The sequence below is a fragment of the Ochotona curzoniae genome, unplaced genomic scaffold (assembly GCF_017591425.1).
Source record: "Ochotona curzoniae isolate NIBS_2020 unplaced genomic scaffold, NIBS_Ocur_1.0 scaffold_4701, whole genome shotgun sequence".
Taxonomy (NCBI): domain Eukaryota; kingdom Metazoa; phylum Chordata; class Mammalia; order Lagomorpha; family Ochotonidae; genus Ochotona; species Ochotona curzoniae.
In genome coordinates, this window is record NW_024467122.1 from 40,894,008 (window position 1) to 40,919,502 (window position 25,495).

The following is a 25,495-nucleotide window of genomic DNA, read 5'->3' on the forward strand; positions in this document are numbered from 1 at the left end:
GAATTAGCAGATGGAAGACCTTCTCTCTTTATTTCTCCTTCTCTCACTGTAAAATCTGACTTTCAAATAAAAATAAATAAGTCTTTTAGAAAAAGAAAAAACAACTGATTTAGGCAATTCACTCAAAATACACAGTACAAACCTTGTTGGTTTGGTCACACTAAGAGGCAAACACTGCCCTAATCAGAAAACATTCTCAGCACCACTAGAGGAAACCCACTACTTGTTAACAATCACCCTTCACTTCCTCTCACCCATCACCTGTCACCAAGGCAACTGGAAGTTTACAGAGATTGAAAATTGTGTATTCGTAGTACCTTCTATTCTGAACATTGTACATAAAGAGAATTATACAATATATGGTGTTTTGCAGCTGCTACTATTTTTTTATGTTTTCAGATCCATATTGTGGTATATATTAGTTCATCATTCCTTTTACTGCTTAATAACATTCTGTTGTATGGATATAATGTATTTTATTGCTCCATTCACCAATTCAAAACCTTCGAGTTGTTGCTATTTTGAGTAGCTATAAACACTGTAGACATAAACATTTATGTGCACTATTTTATAAAGACTTGCATTTTCATTTCTCTATGATACATAACTCAGATAGATTCACTGTTTCCCAAAGCAGATGTGCCATTTTTGCATTGACACCAGCAGTGCATGAGGATTCAAATTTCTCCATGTCTTTGCCAATACTTCATATAGTCACCCTTTCTATAATATACTCTCATCATATTGGTCTGCATTCCCTTGAAAAGTAATGATGTTGAGCATATTTTCATGTGCTAATTGTGCCCAATGTGGCTCTTGTGGGGGTGTGTAGTGTGAAATCCACCTTGTTCATGCTCTTCCTGTTTGGGATATGCTGCTGTCTCTATGTTCCTGTTCAAATCAAACAACGCTGCAGGATGGGCAGTTCTTTGCCTGGGTTCACCTGCTGAGCTCCCGGTAAACTCCTCTTCCCACCTGGGTGCTGGTGGAACTCAGATTATCAGTGGAGTTCAATTCACCACTCATTGACTGCCTTCGAGGTGTCTGATCACTGCCACACCACACCATTGTCTCTGCTGCTTTCCCGTGTCTGTCAGTCTCCAGGTGCCACTCTGCTGCTGTTGGCCTGTCCTCTGATTGCTGGAATGTGTCCTCTCTGTTTCACCCTGGCTAATGAGTTTCCATCTGTTTATTAAATGTGTCCTTGCCCTATTCCACCATCCTGATTCTCTGAATCTTCTATCATTACATCTTGCATTCCCTGAATTTCTTTTCCATCTTCCATTATTTTTTATTTTAGCTTCTGTTTGGCTTTCCTGTGGATTTACACTCACCCTTTTCTTCATTTTCTTTTCTATTACCACAATTTTAACACTTTTTCTCCCCAAAAGTTGCTTTCTACAACTTCTTGCTTTCTACTCTCTTCATCTACATGATTTCCTTTAATTTGTTTACTTTTTTTTAAAAAAAATTACTTATTTGAAAGTTAAAGTTACAAATAGAGAAGAGAAGGAGGAGGGAAAGGAGAGGAAAGGAGAGGGGAAAAGGGGACTGTTGCAAAGTCAGATGTTGATTTGTGAACTTCTGTAACAAGACAGAAGATACGTTCTTTCTTGCCTGCATCCATAAATCTCAAGAGCTTTTGTTATCTCTCTTCATTACCCAAATCTGTTGCCTCCCAGTTGCTAGATATAAGATCGTTGTCTGCAGAAGTTGAATGTTTCACATTGTGGAGTGAGCCCTCCCCCAGCAGCCCTCATCCTTGCTGTGTTCCCAACTGGAAACACCAAATCCCACTGCTCCCTTCAGTTGCCATGCCAGCAACCTGTAACACATCACTAATCCGAGCAGCAGCACCACAGAACACAAAGCCCCTCCACCCATGAGCAGTTTTTATGAAAGATATATTTCTTAATTTGAAAGACAAAGTTCTAGAAAGAGAGAGTTCTAGAGAAAGAGAGAGATCTTCCACTTACTGATTCTCTACTCAAATGGTTGCAACAGCTGGAGCTGGGCCATTTGAAAGCCAGGAGCCATTTAGGATGCTGACATTACAGGCAACAGCTTTACTCTCTACACCACAATGTTAGTTCCAAATAGTAGTTTTAAAATCAACTATGATCAGATACAGTGGGAGACCTAGAAATGGGTCCTCTAAAAAGAAATGGAAAGGTGAGAGAAGAAAGTACAAATAATTATTATGAAAAGTGGAAATTCAACAGATAAGTTTCTTCCAATGATATTGACAGCTTGGTCAGTTCTGCCTCTCAGCACAGTATCTCCCTGGATGACTTGGGACAAGGTTGTGGTCTGAAATTTTACGCAAGGACGAACACACATATTTTATTCATCATATGCTTTTAAAGCCACAAATATCAAGGTTGGCTCCCTCTGAGCCTCTGTGACAACAGATCATGCACACTGTCCTCTCACTATTTTTTTGTGCTCAAGGACCCTTCTCCAAGCCAGTATGTTTACTTCCTGTGTCAACAAATTGATGAATATTAGACTTACAATAGGAGACACAAAAGAAGATCTCATATTTTCAAACATACCAAGATGTGTGCAGTTAAATCCAAAGATTTTTCTTCTTCTTTGCCATCTTTCCTCTTGCAGTCATAGCCACCAACTCCTACCCCACCAATAACTCATGTTCTGTGGAGCAAACTAGGAGGCCCCACCCACTTCAACCAACAGATTAAAAAAAAAATGTCACTTCAGTATGACTTTCTTCTTCAGATTCTGGACAGTACCTGTCTAAGTAATGGCTTACTAACAGTAAGCTGGTTCACTACAATACTATGAGGGGTAGAAAGTTTACAATTTCTGGTGATAGTCATCTGTTTTGGAAAACATTAAAATACTCTGCCATATAATTTTGCCAAGAGAAACTAGAAGTACCCATCTTGTTCCTATATATCTATGTCTACATATAGGACTTCCCGTATATTTATTTCTTCCATTAAAAATGTGCTAGTGATTGACCTGAGCTTGCTTAGGAAAAAAATCTTCTTTTTCTAGTTTGACAGGGAAATTTTCAGCATTTGCAGGCTCAAGTCTTACAGTTCTGCCTCTCAGCACAGTATCTCCCTGGATGACTTGGGACAAGGTTGTGGTCTGAAATTTTATGCAAGGACGAACACACATATTTTATTCATCATATGCTTTTAAAGCCACAAATATCAAGGGAACTTGATTTGAGGAACTATAGCAGCAGTATGTGCATGCACTCCACTGTTTTATCACCTTGTATAACTATTCTGCCACTTGTTCGCCTGTGCTGTCAGTGTTGATCTAAATGACTTTCACTCTGGAGTCCTAGAGCTGGTGGGAAACAACAATGTCCCCAAGCCAGAGTCAGTCACAGAGGTAGGCGCTGAGCATCAGGCACCTTGCTGAGCCTCACAGTTTGTGCTCAGCTCCCCCTGCAGTTCTGTCACTGTGTCACGCAGAGCACAGTAGTACACAGCCGAGTCTGACTCTTGCACTGCGACTTTCTTCAAGTGGAAGGAGGTGGCTTCTTTGTTGTACAAGGCTTCAAACCCTTTGTTGCTTCCCTTATCATTGGCCTTCATGGCCTTCAGGAGGATTTGTAGCCCTTCACCTGGGTATTGGACATACCAGAAAAGGACAGGGACCCGTGTGGTTTCATAAGAGCAGTTCACAGTCAAGGGATCGCCCTCTGACAGTGTCATTTGGCCTTCAGTCTGAATCACCGACTCTCCATAGCTTCCTCCTGGAAGAAAAAATATATTGTTTACAGTGTATTTTATTCTAAGCAGCATCTAGGCTCTCCAACATTACAAAATTTTTAGAAAATTAGGATGAAGGTATGTACCAACAGAATATAAAAAAATGACGCTGAATGCTAAGTATCATCTTACCAAACATAAAGAACAGCACAACCGCCAGAGCTAGAGAAGAGTCCATTTTTAGATGCATTAATGTCCTTGGGTCTTGACTTGTTACTGTGAAGAAAGGCTAAAGTCACAGTGAGAAGATGAAGGTGAGCTCAGAAGTACGGCAGGAAGCATATATGTGGGGCCAAGATGCACCCTCTTGTGGGCAAAATACTAAATTCAAGATTGTTGACTTGTTCACTTCCCAAGTTTGTCTTACTCCTCTGTCTTCATCTCTGGATTTTTTTTTTTCCCTAAGAAACCCGCTGGCTGCCAGGTAGTTTTTTCCATTTCCCTGTTTTCTTCCCAGAACATGGACTGACACAGAAGCTCCTTATCATCACATTTCTGAGAGAGTTCAGTGCAATTTTTCTTCCAAATACAGATATTTTGTGGCCACCCTGTTATTCAGTAAAAATGCCATATAAATAACATGTAGGGTAAAATCAAATGAATATCAGTAATAATTTTAGTCATTAGTAAATAATGAATGACAGAAACATTAATCTTTTTCCTCTATTCTCAAACTGAAGACAATGACAATGTCAGACACCTAGTGAGCCATTACACTTACTTCTTTTTTTTTTTAATATGTAACATATTTATTTGAAGGCCAAAGTTACAAAGAGAGAGGGGTAGGTGTTACATCCACTAGTTCACTCCCCAAATGGTCGTAATGACCAGGGCTGCACCAAGCAAACACAAGAGACAAAAGCCTCTCCCAGGTCTCTCACATGCGTACAGGAGCTCAGGCAGTTGGTCATCTTCCACTGCTTTCTCAGACACATTAGCAGGGAGCAAGGTTGGAAGTGGAGTCGCCAGGACTCAAACCAGCACCAATATGAAAGGCTGACATCAATGGCTGTTAGCTCTCTACACCACAGCACCTGTCCCTATCACTTCAATACATGAAGCACCACCTATTGTTGGAAGAATTGCTACTACTTGAAATACAGATTGCATCTAAATGTAGGAAATACAATTTCATGAATGCTTTTCAGCAAGAAAATGTTCCATATTGTTTATATTCAAATACTGACTCAAAAAAGAAAATAGCAACTATTTGTGTTGAAGCTGAAGTTTTTGATCCTATATGAAATGATTTGCCATGGGTTTCTTCTCCCCTAAAATTTCAATGACTGTTTAATAATGTTATTGCCCTACCTGCATCAGGGTGTAAGCCAATAAGAATTGGTATAGGCGTTAGAACACTAAACCTGTAATCAAAAGCTTACTTTGAGTGTGTGCATATATAGGTGTGTCTGCCAATATTGTTGACCAAAAAGTGTACCACAGCGAGAATATTCAGATATTTATTTCCTTCAAAAGGCCAAAGAATGAGCTTAATACAGTGTCTAGGATTAGTACAGACTTGACTGTTGATAATAATCTTCAGCAACAGTTAAGTTACTGTTACATAGGTGAGTGACTTAAGGGGGAAGAAAACCATTTTGAACATTGCCCCCCTACTTCCTCACAGGAGCAGGGCTTCAGATTAAGATATGGTTGTTAAAATATCCTCAAGTGTCTCTGACTCTACCAGTGCTATAAAAATCTACAAAACAATCTTTAGAGACAATGACTTAAGGACAGTCAGCGTCTTAGTGACAGTCTTGTGGGGTCAGCATGGAAAAACCTCCAGTCTTCACAGATTTTTAAAACCATCTTCTTTTCATTTTAGTCCTGAAAACCACAATAGTGTGGTTGGGGGAAAAAATAAGCAACATTGTTTTCTGTGAAGATTGACATCTTTTCATATGGTGGTTCTTTTTCATGGTGGTTCTGGGAAAGCCTGCTTTCCACATGTCAGAGAAAGCAGCCTATTGGCTCCACATCAAGGTGTAAACACTAACAGGCTGGAGTCTTGGATAGCAAATTTAAGTCTGGATATTATCTAAGTTCATGATTATTTCTCTTTTCCTCTTCCCTAATATCTTGTGTCAAATCTCTGTAAGCAAGCAGAATCTCCATATAAATAGAATAAACATTCTTTCCAGAATTTCATATATTTATTCAGCCCAACCTCATTCTTGTGTTACAGCAATTCTCTGATCCTCTAGGGAAATTCATTACCCACATACGTAGATTTATAAAGTGAATGTCTTTTGAGAATTGTTGTAGATTTGAGCAATATTGTGTGCTCAATGGTAAAAATTTTCTCAAGTAAACCCTTAACTAATAATTCAACTGTCTGACTTCAAGTTCTCGTGAATTGATCCACATATAGTCTTGGAATGTAATGCAGAAACAAATGTCTATATAATATATAATGTATATCTATAATAATATAATAATATATATAATATAATAATTATTATATTTATTATAATTATTATATTGTTGTATTATTATATTGTTATATTTTACTATAATTATTATATTATTATATTATAATATAATATAATATATGTTATATATTATAATATATAATATATATATATTTGTTATATAGACATTTAACACAAGGAATTTAGGCATACAACAATTGAAAGGGCTGATGAAGCAAGGATAGCAAAGCCTGATTACAGAAACTCTGAAGTGTAATAAATGCAATTGCCAGGAACCTCACAGTGGTGATTCTTAGGAGGAAACTCAGAACTCTACCTAACACTCTTGATAAACTGGGCTACCAGCCCATATCCCCACCTCAGGAGAATGACATCTTTTCTACTTTCTTACTACCACACAGCACTTCTCATCTGGACAATCAAAGCCAAGCAATGAAAGAAAGTGATAATGGGAAGTGCTCTTTGGATTTCTTCCCAGCCAACAAAGTAAGAATGGTAAACTGGCGCAGAAAGATGCCCAGTGGTTGGTGTGCAATGTGGCATACCATGAAACAAATCTTTAGTTTATTGAAATGTAGTTTAAATTTATGGAAGCTAGCAGTAGAACATTTTAGCACCAGAATACTTCTGTGATAATTAAAACAGTTTATTATAGCTGAATGTGTATTTTGTCCACTGTACTTCTTTATAAATTGCTAATTTATAATTTCTATCATATTTTGAAAATAATTACATTAAATTTGAAAAAAAACACTCATGAGAAGCAGAAAAAAAAATAAATGCCTTGCCTTCTAACTTTGTGTGAAAATGTTAGGCAATGAAGACCTATCAGGAGCATTGGGTGCACCCAGAGACTGGGAGTAGCCGCCACCATTTGTGCCAAGCACACCCAGGGAGCAGCGGGCTCTTGGGGGCTTGGGAGTGCAGGCTTGCAGGAGACCTGGGAGATGGGGGGGGAGGGGTGAGAGGAGGGAGAGCAGGGACCTGGGGGCTCACTTCCAGACAGACAGAGCAAGCATGGGGATTTCCCCCACTTGCTTGGTCCCAAGATTGGGGGAGGAGAAGGAAGAGCTGACCAGGTGTGATGGTGGACCAGGATTGGGGAATTTTGAATGTACTTGGATCTAGGTTATCACATATACTGGTTTGCATGAGCCAGGGATGTGGAGCAGGTGGGACAGGACTAGGCTGCAGCACGCGAAAGTGAGAGTTGGGCATGGGCACAAGGTTGGACGAGGTCAAGCTACAGCATCTAATGGCAAAGGCCAAGACAGAGTATGTGCTGCGCCAATCTGGGTCAGAGCAACTGCTGACACACGCAAGAGCTGTGGCTGAGAACAGGCCTGGTTGGGAAGCTAAGGGGACATGCCAGCTGGGTGCTGCTTCCCACTGGTGAGTGCGAGGACCAGAATGGGAGTCATGATATGGTCTGGACATGCCTGCAGTGTCCCTCAGCATGGGTATAGACTGGGTCTGATATGTGCCAAACTGGGCTAGATTCCAGGAACCACTGGTGCTCATGAAAGCCAGGGTGGGTGTAGGACAGGCTGGGCTATATCTCTGCCCCTGTTGAATCACACAAAACCTGTGTCTGAGTGTGGACCAGCTGTGACTGGGCTATAACACCCAAAAATAAGAACTAAAAAGAATGTGGGCTGATTGGGCAAGGCCACTGTTCCTGTCAGAACAGGAGGTGAATTAAGTCAGGATGGATCAACAACCTACCAATGTAGCAAGATCTGCCACTGGGAAGAGACCTAATGGAGGAAAATGACAAACTTCCCTGTCAGGACACAGTCCCTGCAGGTGAGTGCAAGAACCAAGGCTGAGGCAGACAGACAAGGCAAGTTTACAGTACTTGCTGTTAGTGGCTCAGGTCTAGGGGCAAGCCAGGCTGAGCCAGTTCATAACACCCACTGGCATATCTGAAAACCAGGATGGGGCACAGGACAGGCAAGATTAGTTCATTAGGGCCAGAACTGAGTGCTGACCAGGATGGCTGGGCTAGGCTAGGCTGTAGCACCCACCATCATGAACTAGAACTGTGGACAGACTGGGCTAGGCTAGGCTAGAGCACCTGCTGGCAATGCTGAGGTAAGACAGCCATGCCAAACTGGGCCACAGCATGCACCAGCACACGTGAGCCTCTGGCGATGGGGGAAGGGGTGTGAACCTGGTAGAAGAGCAGCGCAGGCTCCTCTGCTGGGACACTGTGTCCCCCAGTGAACATGAGGACTGGGGCAGTCCAGACCAGGCAGGGCTACAACACCTGTTGACCTGTTTGCAAACTGGGTTGGAGAGAGCCAGGCTGGGATAACTATAGTCACCAGTACGTGCATGAACCAGAGTAAGTACAGGCTGATTGGGCTTTGCCGCAGTATCAGCTGGCAAGTACCGGGACCAGGGGGAAAAGTTTGTCAAGCTGGACTGCAGAAACACCTGTAGAGTACCTGGGAGTGGGCTAACTAAGGAAACCGTGGGCACTTCTCTGATGGACTGCAGCTCCCACTGGTCATAAGCATGAGAACCAGGGTTGGGAGCAGGCCTGGCTAGACAGGCAGTGGCACCCACCAACATGAGTGTGAGCTGGATAGTGGGGTCAGTTGGGTTGAGTTAGGATTCAATGCTCATTGACTTCTAGAGGTATGAATGAGATGTGGGACATACTGGAGCAGTCGGCTGCACATATTGGCAAGCCCAGGAACCAGAGCTGGGGGTGGGCCTAGTCAGGGTTATTAGGAATCACTCCAACTAGGCTGCAGTTCTCACTGGTGTCTGTGAGAACCCAGTATGTGGTGAGCAAGATTGTACTAGGCCTCAGTATTTGCTGGTTTGAATAGGAGATGAGGCTGGAGACAGAACTAACCCAGCAATCGCAACTACCAGTGTTTGGGGGCACTGATGCTGGTGACAGACAGAGCTGGACCCCGTACGGGCAAGCACAAAAATGTCAGGTCTGGAGTCACCTCAGACGAGGTTTCTTTGGGGATCTGCCCAACTGAAGCACTGGACTCAGAACTCCAACCATGGGGAGAAACACAGGATCCGTTGTCACACTCTGGAGTACATTTGTCAGAACTGGGACTCCTCAACAAGACAGAGCAGTGGATGGTATACATAGATGCACATGGGGGATATGGCAGTCTACTGAGGCCTGCAGAGGAAGAAGGGCAGAACAAATTGGTCAACTACCCCACCTAAGCTTGAGAGCAAATTTTGAATTACCTTTTGGATATTGAGAATTATTTGCTGGTTTGTTTTTAATTTATCTGAAATGTAAAAATGGGCAGAGGGAATTTTTGCTTCTTCAACCATCTTAAACATTTGAAAGTATGATACCAGGCAGGTTAAGCCTTTCTACTCTAGAATCTATTTTACAATCCAAGTCTTCAGCAGAAGGAAAATTAATTCAAGAGGCTGAGTTTGTAGACTTCACTTGGGCATGTGAAATTATAAAACATGAATACAGTGACAATGATTATATTATAAAGTAATTCATAGTTTCCAAATGTAATGAAATAATCAAGTTTCTTAACATGATTAACCTTTTCTTAAATTCAAATATGTATCCCCCACTAAAAATGGACACCAAATACATGAATCATTTAAGTCTTCATACTACTCAAAGAAATTGTCAATAGATGAAATCTCACAATGTAAAAGACACCATGGAAATGAAAGAAAGGATGTTTAAGCATAATGACCACATTGAACAAGTTTTATAACTAAAAACCTTGGGGCAAGGACTTCTTATAAAACATAAAAGCAAATCCCTGGAAAATCTCAATACAATATTAAATGCAAAAAAAATTTGAGTTCTCCATTATGTAATAAAAAATTTTCAAATAACCTCTCTGCTTCATCAGTAAGAATAAAATACACCAAAGCTAGCTGGGCTGCCTAGTGTATATGATCTCCAGGGAAAATAGTCCTCCCAAACCAGCTCATAAAGAACTGTAGGACGGGTTTACTGCCACATGAAACACTTCTGGGAAAACTTTTCTAGGATAGCAGAGAATGTAGGCACAGTTCTTGCCTTTTACAGAAGAAACAAAAATCCCATAAATCTGTAAGGGACAGGAATACTAACCTAAGAAATCCTTTAAGGATCCCCAGAAGTATTTTACACAACTGAATTGCTGTGTAAGTGATGAATGTGCTACCAGTCATAGCACTTTCCTTTTCTTACATATTGGTAGTCAAATAGCCATATAATGAAGCAAATTAACAAATGTAACATTTTCCCATTTATTTTTATATGCAGCAATACAAAAAAAAGCAAATTTTAAGAAGAGAATCTTAGCTCATCACAAGGAGGAGTTGCGGAGCTGTGAAACTAAGAGTTCTGAATCCTGTGATTACAGGACTCCTTAGGATGGGGCACATACTCCTTAGGATGTCATTACCACCCAATAATGCTGTATTTTCCTGAGGGGATATAGTATTTAGGCACTGGAAATCATGATATAGCCCATGATTGTGATGCAGAAAAGTAAATAAAAGTCTAATTGCCTCACTTCAGAGACATTGGCTATTACTAAAAAGTTGACAAGTCTTGGAGAGGAAGGAGAAAAAGAAATTATTGAACAATGTTGATGAGACTATAAATTTATACAGTCATTGTGGAAAATAGTATGGAGTTCTATTAAAAGCTGAAAATACAACTATTCTATAACACAGCAATCTAATTACTGAGTATACATCCAAAGGAAACGAAATTATTCTGGCAGGGTCTGGCACGGTAGCTTAGTGGCTAAAGTCCTCACCTTCCACACGCTGGGGTCCCATATGGGCACCAGTTCTAATCCCAGCAGCCCTGCTTCCCATCCAGCTCCCTGCTTGTGGCCTGGGAAAGCAGTCAAGGACAGACCAAAGCCTTGGGATCCTGCACCCGCGTGGGAGACCCAGACGCACCTGGCTTTGAATTGGCTCAGCGTCAGCCGTTGCGGTCACTTAGGGAGAGAATCATCAGATGGAAGATCTTCCTCTCTGTCTCCCCTCCTCTCCCTCTCTCTCTCTAAATATATATATATATATATATATATATATATATATATGTATATATCTGACTTTGCAATAAAAATAAATAAATTGTTTTAAAAAAGAAATTATTTTGGCAAAGAGACATCTGTACTTCCATCTACACTCCCACTCACAATAGGCAAGAAATAGAATCATAAGCATCCATCAACAGATGAATAAATATAGCACATATACTCTCAACTATTATAATTCAACCATAAAAAGTGATAAAATCTTGTCACTGGAACAACATAAATGAAACTGAGGTTATTTTTTTTTTTAAAGATTTATTTTTATTATTTTTTCATTGGAAAGGCGGATATACAGAGAGGAGAGACAGAGAGGAAGATCTTCCGTCCGATGATTCACTCCCCAAGTGAGCGCAACGGGCCGATACTATGCCGATCCGAAGCCAGGAGCCTCTTCCGGGTCTCCCACGCGGGTGCAGGTTCCCAAAGCTTTGGGCCGTCCTCGACTGTTTTCCCAGGCCACAGGCAGGGAGCTGGAAGGGAAGCGGGGCTGCCGGGATTAGAACCGGCGCCCATATGGGATCCCGGGCGTGCAAGGCGAGGACCTTTAACCACTTGCGCCACCGCGCCGGGCCCAGAAACTGAGGTTATTAAATAAAGAGAAATAAGGTACAATATGATATATACCTCATGCTCCTACTCATATGAAGAATATAAAGCTGATATTCCATAGGCTGAGAGTACAATGGTGATTGTTAAAGATTAGAGAGGGTAGGGATGAGGACTGTGAAAGTTTTCTTGACAGGTACTAAGCTAGAGAGATGACTAAAGATAACAATAATACACTGTGTATAATCCTAAAAAAAGTTAGAAGCATGGATTTTTAGTGTCTTCACTATAAAGATATGACAAGTGATTTAAGAGGTAGAGTCATATACTTTGGTTTGAACATTTTGTAATATACACATGTATTGTAACTTCACACAATACTCCACAAATTTATGCAACTCTATATTAGCTAAAAATAAATGTTAAATAGTTCCAAAAGAAAAAAAAATAACTAATCCAAAAGCAACAGCCATCAACAAAATGATCTAAACTTTTCTGGGTTATCTTGAACATAACCTTTTTATTATTTATTTAAAATATATTTTATTATTTATTTTATTAACCTTTTTATTACATGCTTTTAATGTCAATTTTACCAACAAATGATATGGCAGATGTTGTACTACAAAGTCTGAGTCAGAGGAGAAAGAAGCAAGATAAGGCTTGTTCCCCCAGTCACAGGTTTGGGTACAGGACACAGGTGCCTGGGGAGCACTGTGTACTTGCTGCACAGAAGTAGACAGCTGAGTCCCCAGGCTGGGTGGCTGTGATGTGCAGGGAGACATGCTTGGCCTTCTTATCCAACAAAACAGTGAATCTTTGGTCTTGTTTTTTATCCACATTGGAGCGAATGTCTATGATGAGCTTGGGCCCCTGCCCAGCTTCTTGTTTATACCATGGAAAATAGGCTGAGGCACTATCTGAATAAATACAGTTGATGACAGATTTGCCTCCTTCCTGGACACTCAGAGTAGAAGGCTGCTGCTCCACGTTCTCTCCTCGGCTCATCCCTATGCAGAAAGGAAAAAATCAGTCATTGCCATCAAAAGGAGACCTGCTCTGGACATCCACTGATAGACTTTGTTGCCTGAAAACCCTCGACTCACAGTTCAGCTGTAGCCACAAGATGAGTGAAGCTGGAATGGATGTCTTCATGGTTCTCCCCAGTCAGGAACAGACAAACACCTGCAGTCTTTAGCCAGAAAAACTAATCCTACTCTCAAAGTGTCCGTTTTTTGCTCTAACCAGCATGTGGCTTCTCATGTTATTCACCTAGCCAATTACAAAAAGCCTCTGCCTGCGTTGTAAAGCCTTATCATTCAGAATCCACCGAAATGAACTGTCCAGGTGCTGAGTCAGCAGAGGCACACTACCACCTTGTGGTCACATCCCTTAATGCTAAACTTAGTGGGTAAATGTTCTCTTAACCTAGAAGGGACTCAGATGCATAGAAGTAGCAACAGGCAGATAAAACTAATTAGACCTAAGACCTAAGAACTAAAAGCACAGTAAGTATGTAGATTTTTACTCTATTTATGCCTGAAAACAGAATTTGAAAACAAATGTGTTACTGGAGATTGGCTTCTCAGGGATTATTGTATTTGTTTTTAAGAGTTTATTGTATTTATTTGTTTATTTATTTATTTATTTATTTATTTATTTAAACGGCAGATTTACAGAGAGAAGGAGACACGGTTGGAAAGATCTTCCATCCATTGATTCACTCCCCAAGTGGCCACAACAACTGAAGCTGAGCAGATCTGAAGCCAGGAGCCAGGAGTTTCTTTTGGGTCTCCGATGCAGGTGCAGGGTCTCCGGGCTTTGACCTCCCAGACACAAGCAGGGAGCTGGATGGGAAATGAAGCAGCTGAGACACAACTGGCACCCATACTGGATCCTAAAATTTGCAAGGTACACATTTAGTCACTAGGCTGTCGTGCTGGACCCAGGTTCTTGTATTCTTGTAAGAAAGAATTCAGATAAAAAAGACAGAAAGTAGTGGTAAATGAGGTAGTAAAGTTCAATGAAAAGTAATGAAGCAAAGAACATCTGGTAGACGAGAAAGGCATCTTAGGAAAGGGCTGGGAAAGCTTATTGACCTGAATAAAGAATATGGATCCCCTGCTTCTTCTCCCCTCTTCTCTCTTATGGAATATTGCAATTTCCCAAATTTTTTTCTAGAACCTTGTTAGAGCAGTGTTATCGGACCTAATAATCTAATACAGGGGACAGGGATGAAACTCACCAATCAGAATTCTAGAACAAGATCAATTACTTCAAGAATAATTGCTGGTTTGCATTAAGAACTTGGGTCCTTGGTACATTGCACAATAGATTCATTTTCTTTAAATAGTCTCATTTTCAGGACTGGCACAAATCGCTTCTCAGCCTTTTGGCTAAGATCAAGTGTAGGACTGGCACAGTGGCATAGCAGACAAGTCCTCTACATACAATGCTAGCATCCCATATGGGCACCAATTCATATTCTGGCTGCTCCACTTCTGATCCAGCTCCCTGTTTGTAGCCTGGAAAAGCAGTGGAGGATGGCCCAAAGCCTAGGGACCCTGAACCCACTTAGGAGACCCAGAAGAAGCTCCTGGTTCCTGCTTTCAGATTGGCCCAGCTCTGGCCATTGCGACCAGTTGGGCATCCAGCAGATGGAGGATCTCTCTCTCTCTCTCTCTCTCTCTCTCTCTCTCTCTCTCTCTCTCTCTTTCTCTCCCCTTCTCTCACTGTCTCGCCATCTCTCCTTCTCTCTATAACTGTATTTACGATAAAAAATAAAAGAAATCTTGAAAATTAGATCACTACCTATTCCTTTGTGGCTTATGTTCTGCAACTGATCAGAGAAAGAATAGAAATTCTCAGAAATCATCACAATGAAGATTCTAAAAATGTAATCCCATCTAAGTTTATTTCTGATGTAAGTTTGGTATCAGTTTTATGCTGATAAAAGCAGTGATTGAATTATATCCTCAGTGGAATATCCTCTAAAGTATGAGCCAGCATTCCTGCTTTGGCTGTATCCTATAGCAGAGATTTCTTATTCTATCATTTCCTCCCAAACTTCAGTACAAATTTTCTTTCCTGAAGATGCTGATAAATTTCATTCATAGTATAGATTTCCAGGATCATCCCCATTTTCCAAAAGCCCTTTTTCATCACTTTAATTTCTTGGTGTTTCTGTAAGATACCCCTGCTACTCATGTGGTAGAAAACTGGGAGAAGTTCCATCTTCATAGTTTCAGCCTGGCCCAATCACAACCATTGGAGCTGCTTGTGGAATAAACCAGTAAATGGATAATCTCTTTCTCTTTCCCTGCTCCCCCGTCACTCTTTCAAATAAAGTAAATATTTAAAAAATAATACTCCATTTAGGAAAATATTTTACTATTTGTAAAACAATAGCATTTATAGTAATATATAGTAAAACAAATAACATGTAACAGAGTAATACTACTTTATTAATATGTGATATCCTTGATTAATATCATGATTTTATAACCTCATTACTCTGGAAATTAATGCATTAAGTTATCAAGATGGAGTCTTTTAGCAACTTCATTTCTAAGGACCATAATTGAAAGCAAGGTCAGTTTTGCTTGATAAATGGAAGATTGCAAACAGAATTTTATCTCTTCTAATTTTGCATTAAGTATATCTGTTGATATACCTGATACTGAAACCCTTAGTAGTATTTTACATACTGTGAAAGCATTAACATAAATACCTGATAAGTCATTGTGAAATATAAATGTAAGTAAACCAAAAATTGCAGGATCTAGTGGAATAGATTTTCTTAGACAACTTAATTTTTTGGTACAAATCATTTTCATTTAGGCCTGAATTAATGTAAGGTAAATATATAAAGCCATAAAGACATTTTCTATAACTTTGGGCATCTCATTAGAAACTACAAGTAATTTTGTAATTGATATATTGTTTGGAATGCTGTCTTATGCAATCTATTGCTATATTTTCTTTTTTATAATTTCAAATGAAAGTAATTTTTATTTAAAAAATATCTTGTGCCAATGTTGATTCTTTTGAAATTCCACAATAGTTTTCCTTTTCCGTCAAAGTTCTATCTTTGTATTTAGTGTATATCCTTAAGTCTTTATTTATGCTCTTTACAATAGCTCATCAGCTTTCAAAACCAGAATTCCCTAACTTAGTGAAGTATTCTGTGTGCCTACAAGCGATCCTGTCCTGAGGCCTCTACCAGGGGAAGTAGCACTTCGCTTATGCACATGCTCCACTCTCTTACTGGATTTCACTTACAAAACAGAAGTGGGATGGTGAGAATGATTAAGAATCAAGAGAGAAATAGCATCAAGCTAAGCACCAGGCTGTTTCAAGGCCAGACCCTTCTCCACTGCACAGGTCTTGCTGCGCAGGTCTCGCTCCCAGATAGGCAGCCCCACTCACTATTTGCTGGAGTCTTGCTGAGGTTTCTGCGTCTTCATTTTCAGAGCCTTGCTCCTTCCTAGTCAGTGCCCTGACACCAACCTAAAAGACCTGTCAATGTACAGGTCAATTGTACATAATGTCATTGATTTGTAGCAGGTTTCAATTTTGGATTTGGTTATTGGAGTCTTGATCCGTGGCTAGAGCAGGCTTGGGTTTCTTTTACAGTAAGCAGTCATAAAAACTTTCTGATCCCTTTCCCAGATCCTAACCAATATTACAAAATCATGGGTAGCAGATTCACCCAAGATGTAAGATAGACAAATGGATTTTAATGTAACAAAATGAGAAGCTCAATGAGCTCATCCTTACAAGGTGCTACTTAGATCAAAATGCACATTTTTGTCAACGACATGTGTAAACACAGTGTGTAAATTTGTCATAGAAACTAATAGTGCTTTGTGACTCTGATGCCTTCTATATTGGGTTTCTCACAGAACATATTCTAATATCAGATCTGCAGTAGGACTCCCACCCCAAGCTCCCTATCTTAGTGAGCAGATGAGCCCATGTATGTGACTCATGTCCTGTTGTCCTCAATACATTCATGAACAAAATGAGAAGGTATTGTCAGTTCTTACACCTTGAATTCAATAGCCTAGATGAAATACCTGACTCTTAATAAGATTTAGCATATTTTATTTGTATTTGCAATTGGTTCCAGGCTCAAACAACCTGAGTGTTCCTTCCTTTTCCTGGAAAACTGGGCTGTCTTTAACCCCCTGAAATATTGAACTATGTCTATTTGTTGAAGAGGGTGCATTTTTTCATAGCCTTTTTCATCACAGTAATTTTTGCATCACTCAACATGTACTTTGCCAGGAAAACCACTGAGTCCTAACATCTTTATCAGTTGCTCCACTGGCCTATGATTTTGGGTTTTGTTTGTTTGTTTGTTTGTTTTTCCTGCCCAGGGATTTCTGGAAGAAAATGTATGGAAACCAAATGAAATGACTTGTGCTTATTTGTACAGTTTTTACTAGAGATGAAAGTGCTCCAACATCAGAGAACCCCAGCAGCATGAATGCTATGCAGAACCCTAGATGGTGGGGGTGCAGGCCCAGCTGCAGTTTGGGTGCAGGCAGCAGGTGACCTGGGAGCACTGTGCCTTGCAGCACAGAGGTAGGTGCCTGAGTCAGCCAGCTGGGAGGCTGCGATGTGGAGGGTGCTGTAGCGCTCCCGGGAATTCGCGGTTGATGTCAACCTTCCATTCTCCTTTGTTCCTGAAGCTATGTAAAATAATTGGATGAGGCCGCTCCCGGGATTCTGTCGGAACCACTGCATGCCCTGTATTGTGTCAGAAAAATTACACCGTAGAGTGGGGCTGGCTCCCTCCTGGACACTCAGGGCTGAAGGACTCTGCTCCACCTCCAGCCCTCTCACCCCTGCAAGAAAGGGGGAAAAACATACAGGGAAGTCACTGTGGGGATCACCGATGTAGCCCCCAAACCTATACAAACTCAAGAAACAACCATGAGGGTGTAGGACAGTGTTAGAATTTAATGTCAGCTCTCCCTCCACCAGCAAGCTGTGAGCCACTCCCTGTCTCCCATCCGAGATAATCCCAACTTACAGCAAATCTGGACCCATAGAAGTCCCAGCAGAATCTCCCATCTTTTTTCCATGGCTTCCTGTGCGTTAGCAGGGGAGCCCTCACCCCTGGTCTGTGAATGTTAAGCATTGGACATAGACAAACTTTGCTCTTACAGTCAATAGGTTCCATGAAACTCATAGAGAACCAATCACATCCGAGCTCTGTCATTCATCTTAACAGGAAACTCCACCCCCAGGCCCAGTAAGACTGCTTCAACATTGTAGGGAGCCTACAGTGCAGGTGGAGGAACTCCAATTAACAAACACTTTGATGGGCTGGAAGTTCAATAGCTTTAAAATATCATGCATTTGGATAACTATTTAACAGTTTGCATTATATGCTGAAGAGATAAATGAAATTCCTTTTAATCCCTGATCTCCTCAGTCTCCTGAAACTATCAGAAAGCCATTTCCAGTGAAAGCTTGAGTGCCCTCTGGTGGATTAAAACCATCAGCAAAGCCTAGTTTAGACCAACCCATTCTTCACAGGTCCATTCACATCAGGATTTGGAGGGACTTTAAGTGGCCAGGAAACAGAAAAAAAAAAAAAAAATGCACAACAGCAGCAGCAACAGCACTGTCTAAATTGAGCAGAAGTTAAAATTTGCTAATTTTGAAGTGCTGTTTCATAGATAATTTTAAATAACTTGGAAGTTCTCAAATTGAATTCTTAATTTAATTTCTCTAATGTACTACAGATAAATTCATAAATGTGCATTGAAGCTTTGCAATAAGTGAATAATTACTAGATCTGAACAATATCCTAAGGTACTTTAAAATGTCTCTGGGAAATTTGAATTAAATGGTATTTATTTGGCTGTAATTGGAATCATATATAAAATTATATTGAAATGAAGGAGACAATAGCTTACTATATCCTGGAGAACATAAAAATACACATAACAATAATATCAAAGAGGATGTTAAGAGAAATATAACCTGAAAGCTGTGTAATTTCATTGGCTGAAGAAATTTGACACTTATGGTAGTTAGACAAAACCTTGTGAAGAAGATAGTCCTTTTCCCTCTCCCCTTTTTAATGAGCGCGATTGAAGATAACACACTAAAAGTTGTATTAAAGTTTTTATGAATTTTATTACTTTTAACATTAGCAGAAATTCTAAAACATGCAAATTATTTAACATGTCTTAGAGCACAATCGTGTAATAACCAAAAAATATTTAGAGATGTAAATCCTGTTGCCCAGCAATGTCACTTATGGGAATATAACGTAGAATGTTTTGCACATCTATGTAAAAAAATCTTTTATATTTATTGTAGGATCTTTACAAAAAATAGCATTTGGAACTTCTCCTATATGAAATAATTCAGTTGACTTTCTACCTCAGTCCATCAAAAATGTTATGAAGGCGAAATCTTAGATGCATTTGTAGCAACATCCCATAGTTTAGAAAAATCTTGATTGATGAATTGCATCTAAGCTATAAATAAACTATGGATATCCAATAGCAAGCCACAGCTTTGGAGTAGCAATTTTTATAAGGTAACAGAAAATATTGGTACCTGCTTGGGACATAAAGTTTCTGTATCTGGGTGGCCTGGTTGCTCTTGTTCCCTATATGTAAAGGAGAGGAGTTGTAAACAGAATAGTCTGTGATCTCTGTGGGCAGCTGAAGGAGCTCCTCATGAAAACACCCCTGGTGCTAGAGCATCAATGTGGCCTTTTGAGCTCTGTAAATATGATCCTCTAATTGAATCTGAAACCAATCACTGATGGCATCACACAGTCCAAATGTCCAAGCAAAGGGGATACTCTGTGTGTTCCTAAACGTGACAATTACACAGCAATAAAAGTAAATGAAGCATACCTACACACATAAATTTTATTGTAAGCAATAATGTAATCATGAAAGCAAGCTTCACAATTATGCTGCAATAGGACAACATTCATGCAAGTTTTTAAAATACAAAATGCTATCTATAAACGTATTTGAATATAAAAGCACAAATTTCAAGCACTAAGTTAGCAGCTTTGCTTTGAGAAATAACTGAAGGTAAAGAACCCGAATTGAAAAAAGCAGAGATGGTAATTTCACTTTTAATATTTACTTTTTAAATTGAAACTTTATAATTAATCACAACTATTTTTATATGGGCAGATTTGGATGACATAACATCATTTTTCAAATGTTACAATGCTTTCTTCAAGTAACTAGATTTATATTAAAATAGTAGGGTATTTATACTTGCTCCTCAATGTATTTATGAAATGTGCTATGTTTTTCACATTTATGAAAGAATCATATTGATTGAGATGAAGTTAATGTGGCTAGAGCCAAGAATAATTTCTACTCAACATAGCTAGAACCAAGAAGAATGATGAGGCTTATTAGAATTATAGTCATGAGACATAAAATTCAAGCAGCCTTGAAAATTTGCTCCATGGTTTGACAAAACGGTGGCTGGTTTTATAGCCTAAACTGCAAGTAGATGCTGGGAAGGAGGGATTGTCGTTAATCATATCTCCCATTCATCAGGAATTATCTCAGATGGGTAAGATTGGATATGGTCTCAGGAAGCAAAGGGGATGTTTTCGAAGGCTGTATCCAGAGGCAAAAGATCTTAATCTATAAATAGCACTTCAGTTCATTTCACAAGGTCTGCATATTCTGAGCTCAAGAATACAGCTACAGATGCACCTGGTTTGTTTTTAATAAGTTTTGGGAGACACAAGATGGCAGAATATGGTAAGGACACATTTAAACAAACAGAATCATTAGCCAGGGTGAAGCAGAGTGGTCCTGGGAAACAGGAGAGGACAGGCTGAAAGCAGAGGGACACCTGGAAACCCATGGGCACAGGGAAGCAGCAGAGACAGTAGAGAAGTGTTGCGGTGACCCAGCAGTGGTCAGCATTGGCAATTGGAGCTCCACCAGCAGCTATGTGGGAAGGGGAGTTCCCCAGGAGCTCAGGAGGTGAACCCAGGCACAGAACTACCTGTCCTGCTAATTTGCTTGATTCGACCACAAGCAGAAGCAGAGCAGCAAAGTTCAAGCAGGCAGGTGCAGGAACAGGGTAGATTTCATGGCTCATCCTCACCAGTGTCACACGGGGTTCGGGCGGGGGGTACATTTTGTGCACAGAGGAAAAGACTGGGGAGGGGCTGCAAAACAACAGCGAGCTGCACAGGCACTAAGCTAAGAGAGAACTCACATCCAGCCTCAAGGCATTGCACTGGTCCCACAGGGAAAACAGTACTGACTTGGCATTCCACAGTTTCCACCAAAAATAGGTACAGGTGGCCCTCAGACCTAACAGACAGCAGTTTCCAGCAAGACCAGTACCACGGACAGCCCAGATATTTGGGACAGCTAGTTTCTCCCTAATCCCAGGCACTGCTCGAACCATGAGTGGGAGAAAAGCTATGCAGGCAATGGTACAGCCACAACACAGCATCACGGTGGGGTGGAGAGTGGTGGACCATAAGCTGGGGCTATGGAGACCATGGTGGAAACCCAGCACAAGAGCCAGGGACCGAGACTTGCTGGAGGGTGTGGCACAAGTGACTGCAAATGAGGAACCAGATATTGAATGCAATCAGTAAAACTGAACTGTAGACCAGTGGACAACACAGCTTAGAAACTGACCCTAAGGAGAAGAATCTGATGACCAGAATAACAGTGATCAAGAGGGGAAAGAAAAGAGAAAGGGAAAGAGAGAGAGACCAAGGCACAATGAATATCACTGATGCCTCTCCTGGAAAGAAGCAAAAGCCTTTGTCAACCTCAGAGTTAACTGAGGAACATAGGGGAAGTGCGGGAAAATTTTTTAAAACCTGTTATAAAGTTTCTTAACAAAAAGAAGCACATATGGGAGTTCAAGAAATTTGAGGAATATGTTATACAAGAAATAGCAGCAATAAATCAAATGGAAGCTGATATAATAGAAATTAAATGCACAATGGTACCTGCCTTGTGCCAGTGCAGGCAGGTTTGTGGGGACCTGGGAAGTGCGGGCTTGCAGGGAGTCTGGGGGATGACACCAACAGGGAAGTGGGAACATGGGGGCTCACTCCTAGGCAGGCAGAGCGAGCCTGGGGATTTCCTCACTTACTTGGTCCTGAATGGGTGGAGGGAAGGGAGGGGAGAGACCTAGCTTAGCATGCTGGCCTGATGTGCTGATGGACCGGGCTTGGGAACTTTGAATGTGCTTGGATCTTGAGTGGGCAGAGGCATATGGGACTCTAGTGGGTAGGCAGAGCTCCAGGCTAGGACACCACCCCACTGAAAGACTGGGCTTCAGAAGACTGGCCTGGGGAACCATGTGCTCTTGGGTGCAGGGACTGTGGATTGCCCAGGGAAAGGGGGAAAGGGGTGTGAGGGAGGGAGGACCACTGATGGAGTATGTTGTAGGTGAGGAATGACTTCTGGTAGTCTTCCATCAACAAAGCTACTGTACTTGCAGGTAAGCAAAGGAGCTGTGATCAAATGATTTGGAGGAGGGAAGCTTCAGGAGCTTTCTGAGTCAGATCAATGCACCAACCCCTGTGAGAGACCTGAGTTGGGCTAGTTAGCATTGACCACCGTCAACCGGCACCCACTGTCACACACTAAAGTTAGGGCTAGGAACCTACCTGGCAGGGCTAGATCACAGAACCTGCTAGTGAGTGTCATGACAGAGGATAGATAATGTTACACTGGACCATGACACTAATGACCATATAAGAGAACCAGATTTGGGGCAGATTATATGGAGGATATGTAGGCTCACCTCTGTGGAACTGCTTTTTGTACTGCTTTGCTCAAGAGCTGGGGGTAGTGAAGGGTTGAACTAGGCATAACCATGGAACCCTCTGACACTCTTGGGTACTGGGATTGAGAACAGGCTAGGCTGGTCTAAGCTGCTGCACCCAAGAATAGGGTGTGGGGCAGGCTGGTCTGGAACATCCATCAGCTCATACAAAGGCTGAGATGGAGGGGGCAGACTATGCCTGGTTAAGAGTCTAGCACCCGCTGGCACATGTGAGACCTGAGTCTGGGAGAGGGCCTGCTGGGAGAATTTGGGAAACTCCCCTGGTGGGCCATAACTCCTGCTGGTGAGTATGTGGTAAGCTGGGCAGGGCAACTCCACTTGTTGACAGGTGTATAGTTTGGTTCTGCCAGGGGCAAGGGGACTAGGCATGGCTGGGCAAAACCTTAGCACACTAAAATGTACAGGATGGATTGCAAGTCATGCCGGGCTACATTATCACACCTACTGGTTTGCATGAGCCAGGGATGAGAGAAGACTATTCAAGACTAGGCTGTAGCACCCACCAGCAAGAGTTGGAACTGGGTGTGGGTTGGGCCAGGTCAGGCTGTAGCATCCGATGGCAAAGGCCAAGAAGGGGGATGGACTATGCTGATCTGGGTCAGAGCAATTGCTGGTACATGTACAAACTCTGTGGCCAAGAACAGGCCTGGTTGTGGGGAGCTAAGGGGACACCCCAGCTGGGTTATGGGTCCCACTGGTGAGCATGAGAACCAGAATGAGGGCAATGATTTGGACTGGATATGACTGCGATGTCCTTCAGCATGGGTGTGAACTGGTCTAGGGTGTGCCAGACTGGGTATAGAGCCAGGGAGAATTCAGCATGGGTTGGGCTACAACTCGGCATCCACTGAGCCGTGCAAGAGCCATGTCTGGGATTGGACCAGGTGTGGCTGGACTATAACACCCAACAGTAAAACCAGAATGGGTGTGAGCTAGTTGGGCACAGCCACAGTTCCTGCCAGGACAGGAGGTAGACCAAGTCAGTCTAGGCCAAGGACCCACCGAAGTGCACAGCATCATCCACTGGGAAGAGATCCAATGGAGGATCTTGTGGAACTCTTCTGTTAGGACACAGTCCCTGCAGATGAGTGCAATAATCAAAGCTCGAAGCAGCCCAGACTGGGCCAGGTTATAGTACCTGCCAGTATATGTCAGGCTGTCCAGGCTGGCCTAGGCTGCAGCACCCACCAGAATGAGCTAGAACTGAGTACAGACTAGGCTAGGCTAGGTTACAACACCCTCCTGCAAATGCTGAGGTAAGGTGAGACATGCCAGACTGAGTCGCAGCACCCACCCACACATGTAAGACCTGGGGATGGAGGAGAGCCAGGTAGGGGGCAGAGAGAACTACCCTGCTGGGACACTGCTCCTACTGGTGACCATGATAACTGGGACTGGGGGCAGACCAGGATAGGCAGTCCTACAACACCTGTTGGTCTGCATGTGAGCAGGTTTAAGGGGAGAGCCAGGCTGGGCTAAGCAACTGTCTCCACCAGTGCATGCATGAGAGTAAGTGCAGGTTAACTGGGCTTTGCTGCAGCATCAGCTGGCAAGTGATAGGCTTGGAAGTAAGTCCTGTCAAGATCGACTGTAGAACCACCTGGAAAGTACAAGATCTCGGAGTGGGTCTTGTAGAGAAACTAAGCACCTCGGTTGGACTACAGATCCCACCAGTGAGCATGAGAACCAGGGCTGGAGGTAGACCTGGCTGGGCAGGCAAAATTGGACTGGAGAGTGGGGTCAGTTGAGCTGATATAGTGCTTCATTGCCCACTAACATACCAAATGGGATGTGGGACAGAAAAGAACAGTCTGCTGCACTTTCTGGCATGTGCAGGAATCAGGGCTAGGAGCAGACCCAATGGGAAATATTGAGAGTCACTGCAACTGGGCTGTGGTTTCCATTGATGTACATGAGGGCCCCAATTGTATTGTGGTCTGTAGCATCCACTGGTTTGTATAAGAGATGGGACTGGAGGCAGAACTGACTCAGAAACTGCAACCACCCCAGTGTGCTAGCAAATACAAGAGTCAGGTCTGTGATCACCTCAAACAAGGTTTCTTTGGGACACCCCCCGGAACTGAACAGCTTGACTCAGAACTCCAACCATGGGGAAAATTACAGGATCCGTTGTCATACTTTGGAGTACATGTGCCAGAACTAGGACTCCTCAGTTGCTAAGATAGAACAGTGGTCAACATTACCCAAATGCACATGGAGGATATAGTAGTCCATTGGGGCCTACAGAAGACATCTGGTACCATAGCAGAGGAAGGAGGCAGAACAAATCAGACAACTACCCTAGCCAAGTGTTGAAGGTAAATATCTGGGCAAATGAAGACTCTAAGGTCAACTATGTCAGCCAATGAATCTTGGAAGGATTTCTGTTGGGGTCCGTGCAGTAGATGTGGGGGGCATGAGGAGGTGAAGAGTGTTTCATTGCAGGCAGGGCCGCAAGGAATTTCCCGCTGTTTGGCAGGGCCCGCCCAGTGGATGTCTCTACAACCACCTGAATGCAGCTCCACCTTCTTTTGCATGGACACCGGACCACCCTGCGGAAGAATTCTAATCCATCCTGGCATTTGCTATTGCGAGGTTAACCTTTTGCTCAGCCTGAGCTTGGAGGTCAATATCTTGCAAAAAGGGCCCTTTATCATTCCTACTGTCTTGGCTGTCCCCATTGAACCTATGCTAGTCAAGGGACCTGTATTTAGGCTTTCATTCTTTCCTTGATCTTTAAGTTCTCCTTTTCTTTGTGATACAAGATTGAATTGCAGGATAAGAATTGTAGCAGGAACTTCTAGGTACTAGCAGCAGGAACTTCTAAATAATACTATGGCAGAGTTATCTTTAGAAGCACCCACTTGACTGTGAC

General features: G+C 42.0%; 3 gene segments (V, D, J or C); all 3 read right to left on the reverse strand.

Annotated features, from left to right (window-relative positions):
- Positions 1-3,000: 3,000 nt before the first annotated feature.
- On the reverse strand, positions 3,001-3,993 carry LOC121148508. The segment is given in 2 exon segments: positions 3,001-3,736; positions 3,885-3,993. Coding segments are annotated over 2 exon segments (411 nt in total).
- A 7,936-nt stretch (positions 3,994-11,929) lies between these two features.
- LOC121148516 lies at positions 11,930-13,146 on the reverse strand. The segment is given in 2 exon segments: positions 11,930-12,797; positions 12,894-13,146. Coding segments are annotated over 2 exon segments (384 nt in total).
- Positions 13,147-17,256: 4,110 nt separating this feature from the next.
- LOC121148335 lies at positions 17,257-17,949 on the reverse strand. The segment is given in 2 exon segments: positions 17,257-17,639; positions 17,828-17,949. Coding segments are annotated over 2 exon segments (435 nt in total).
- Positions 17,950-25,495: the final 7,546 nt, after the last annotated feature.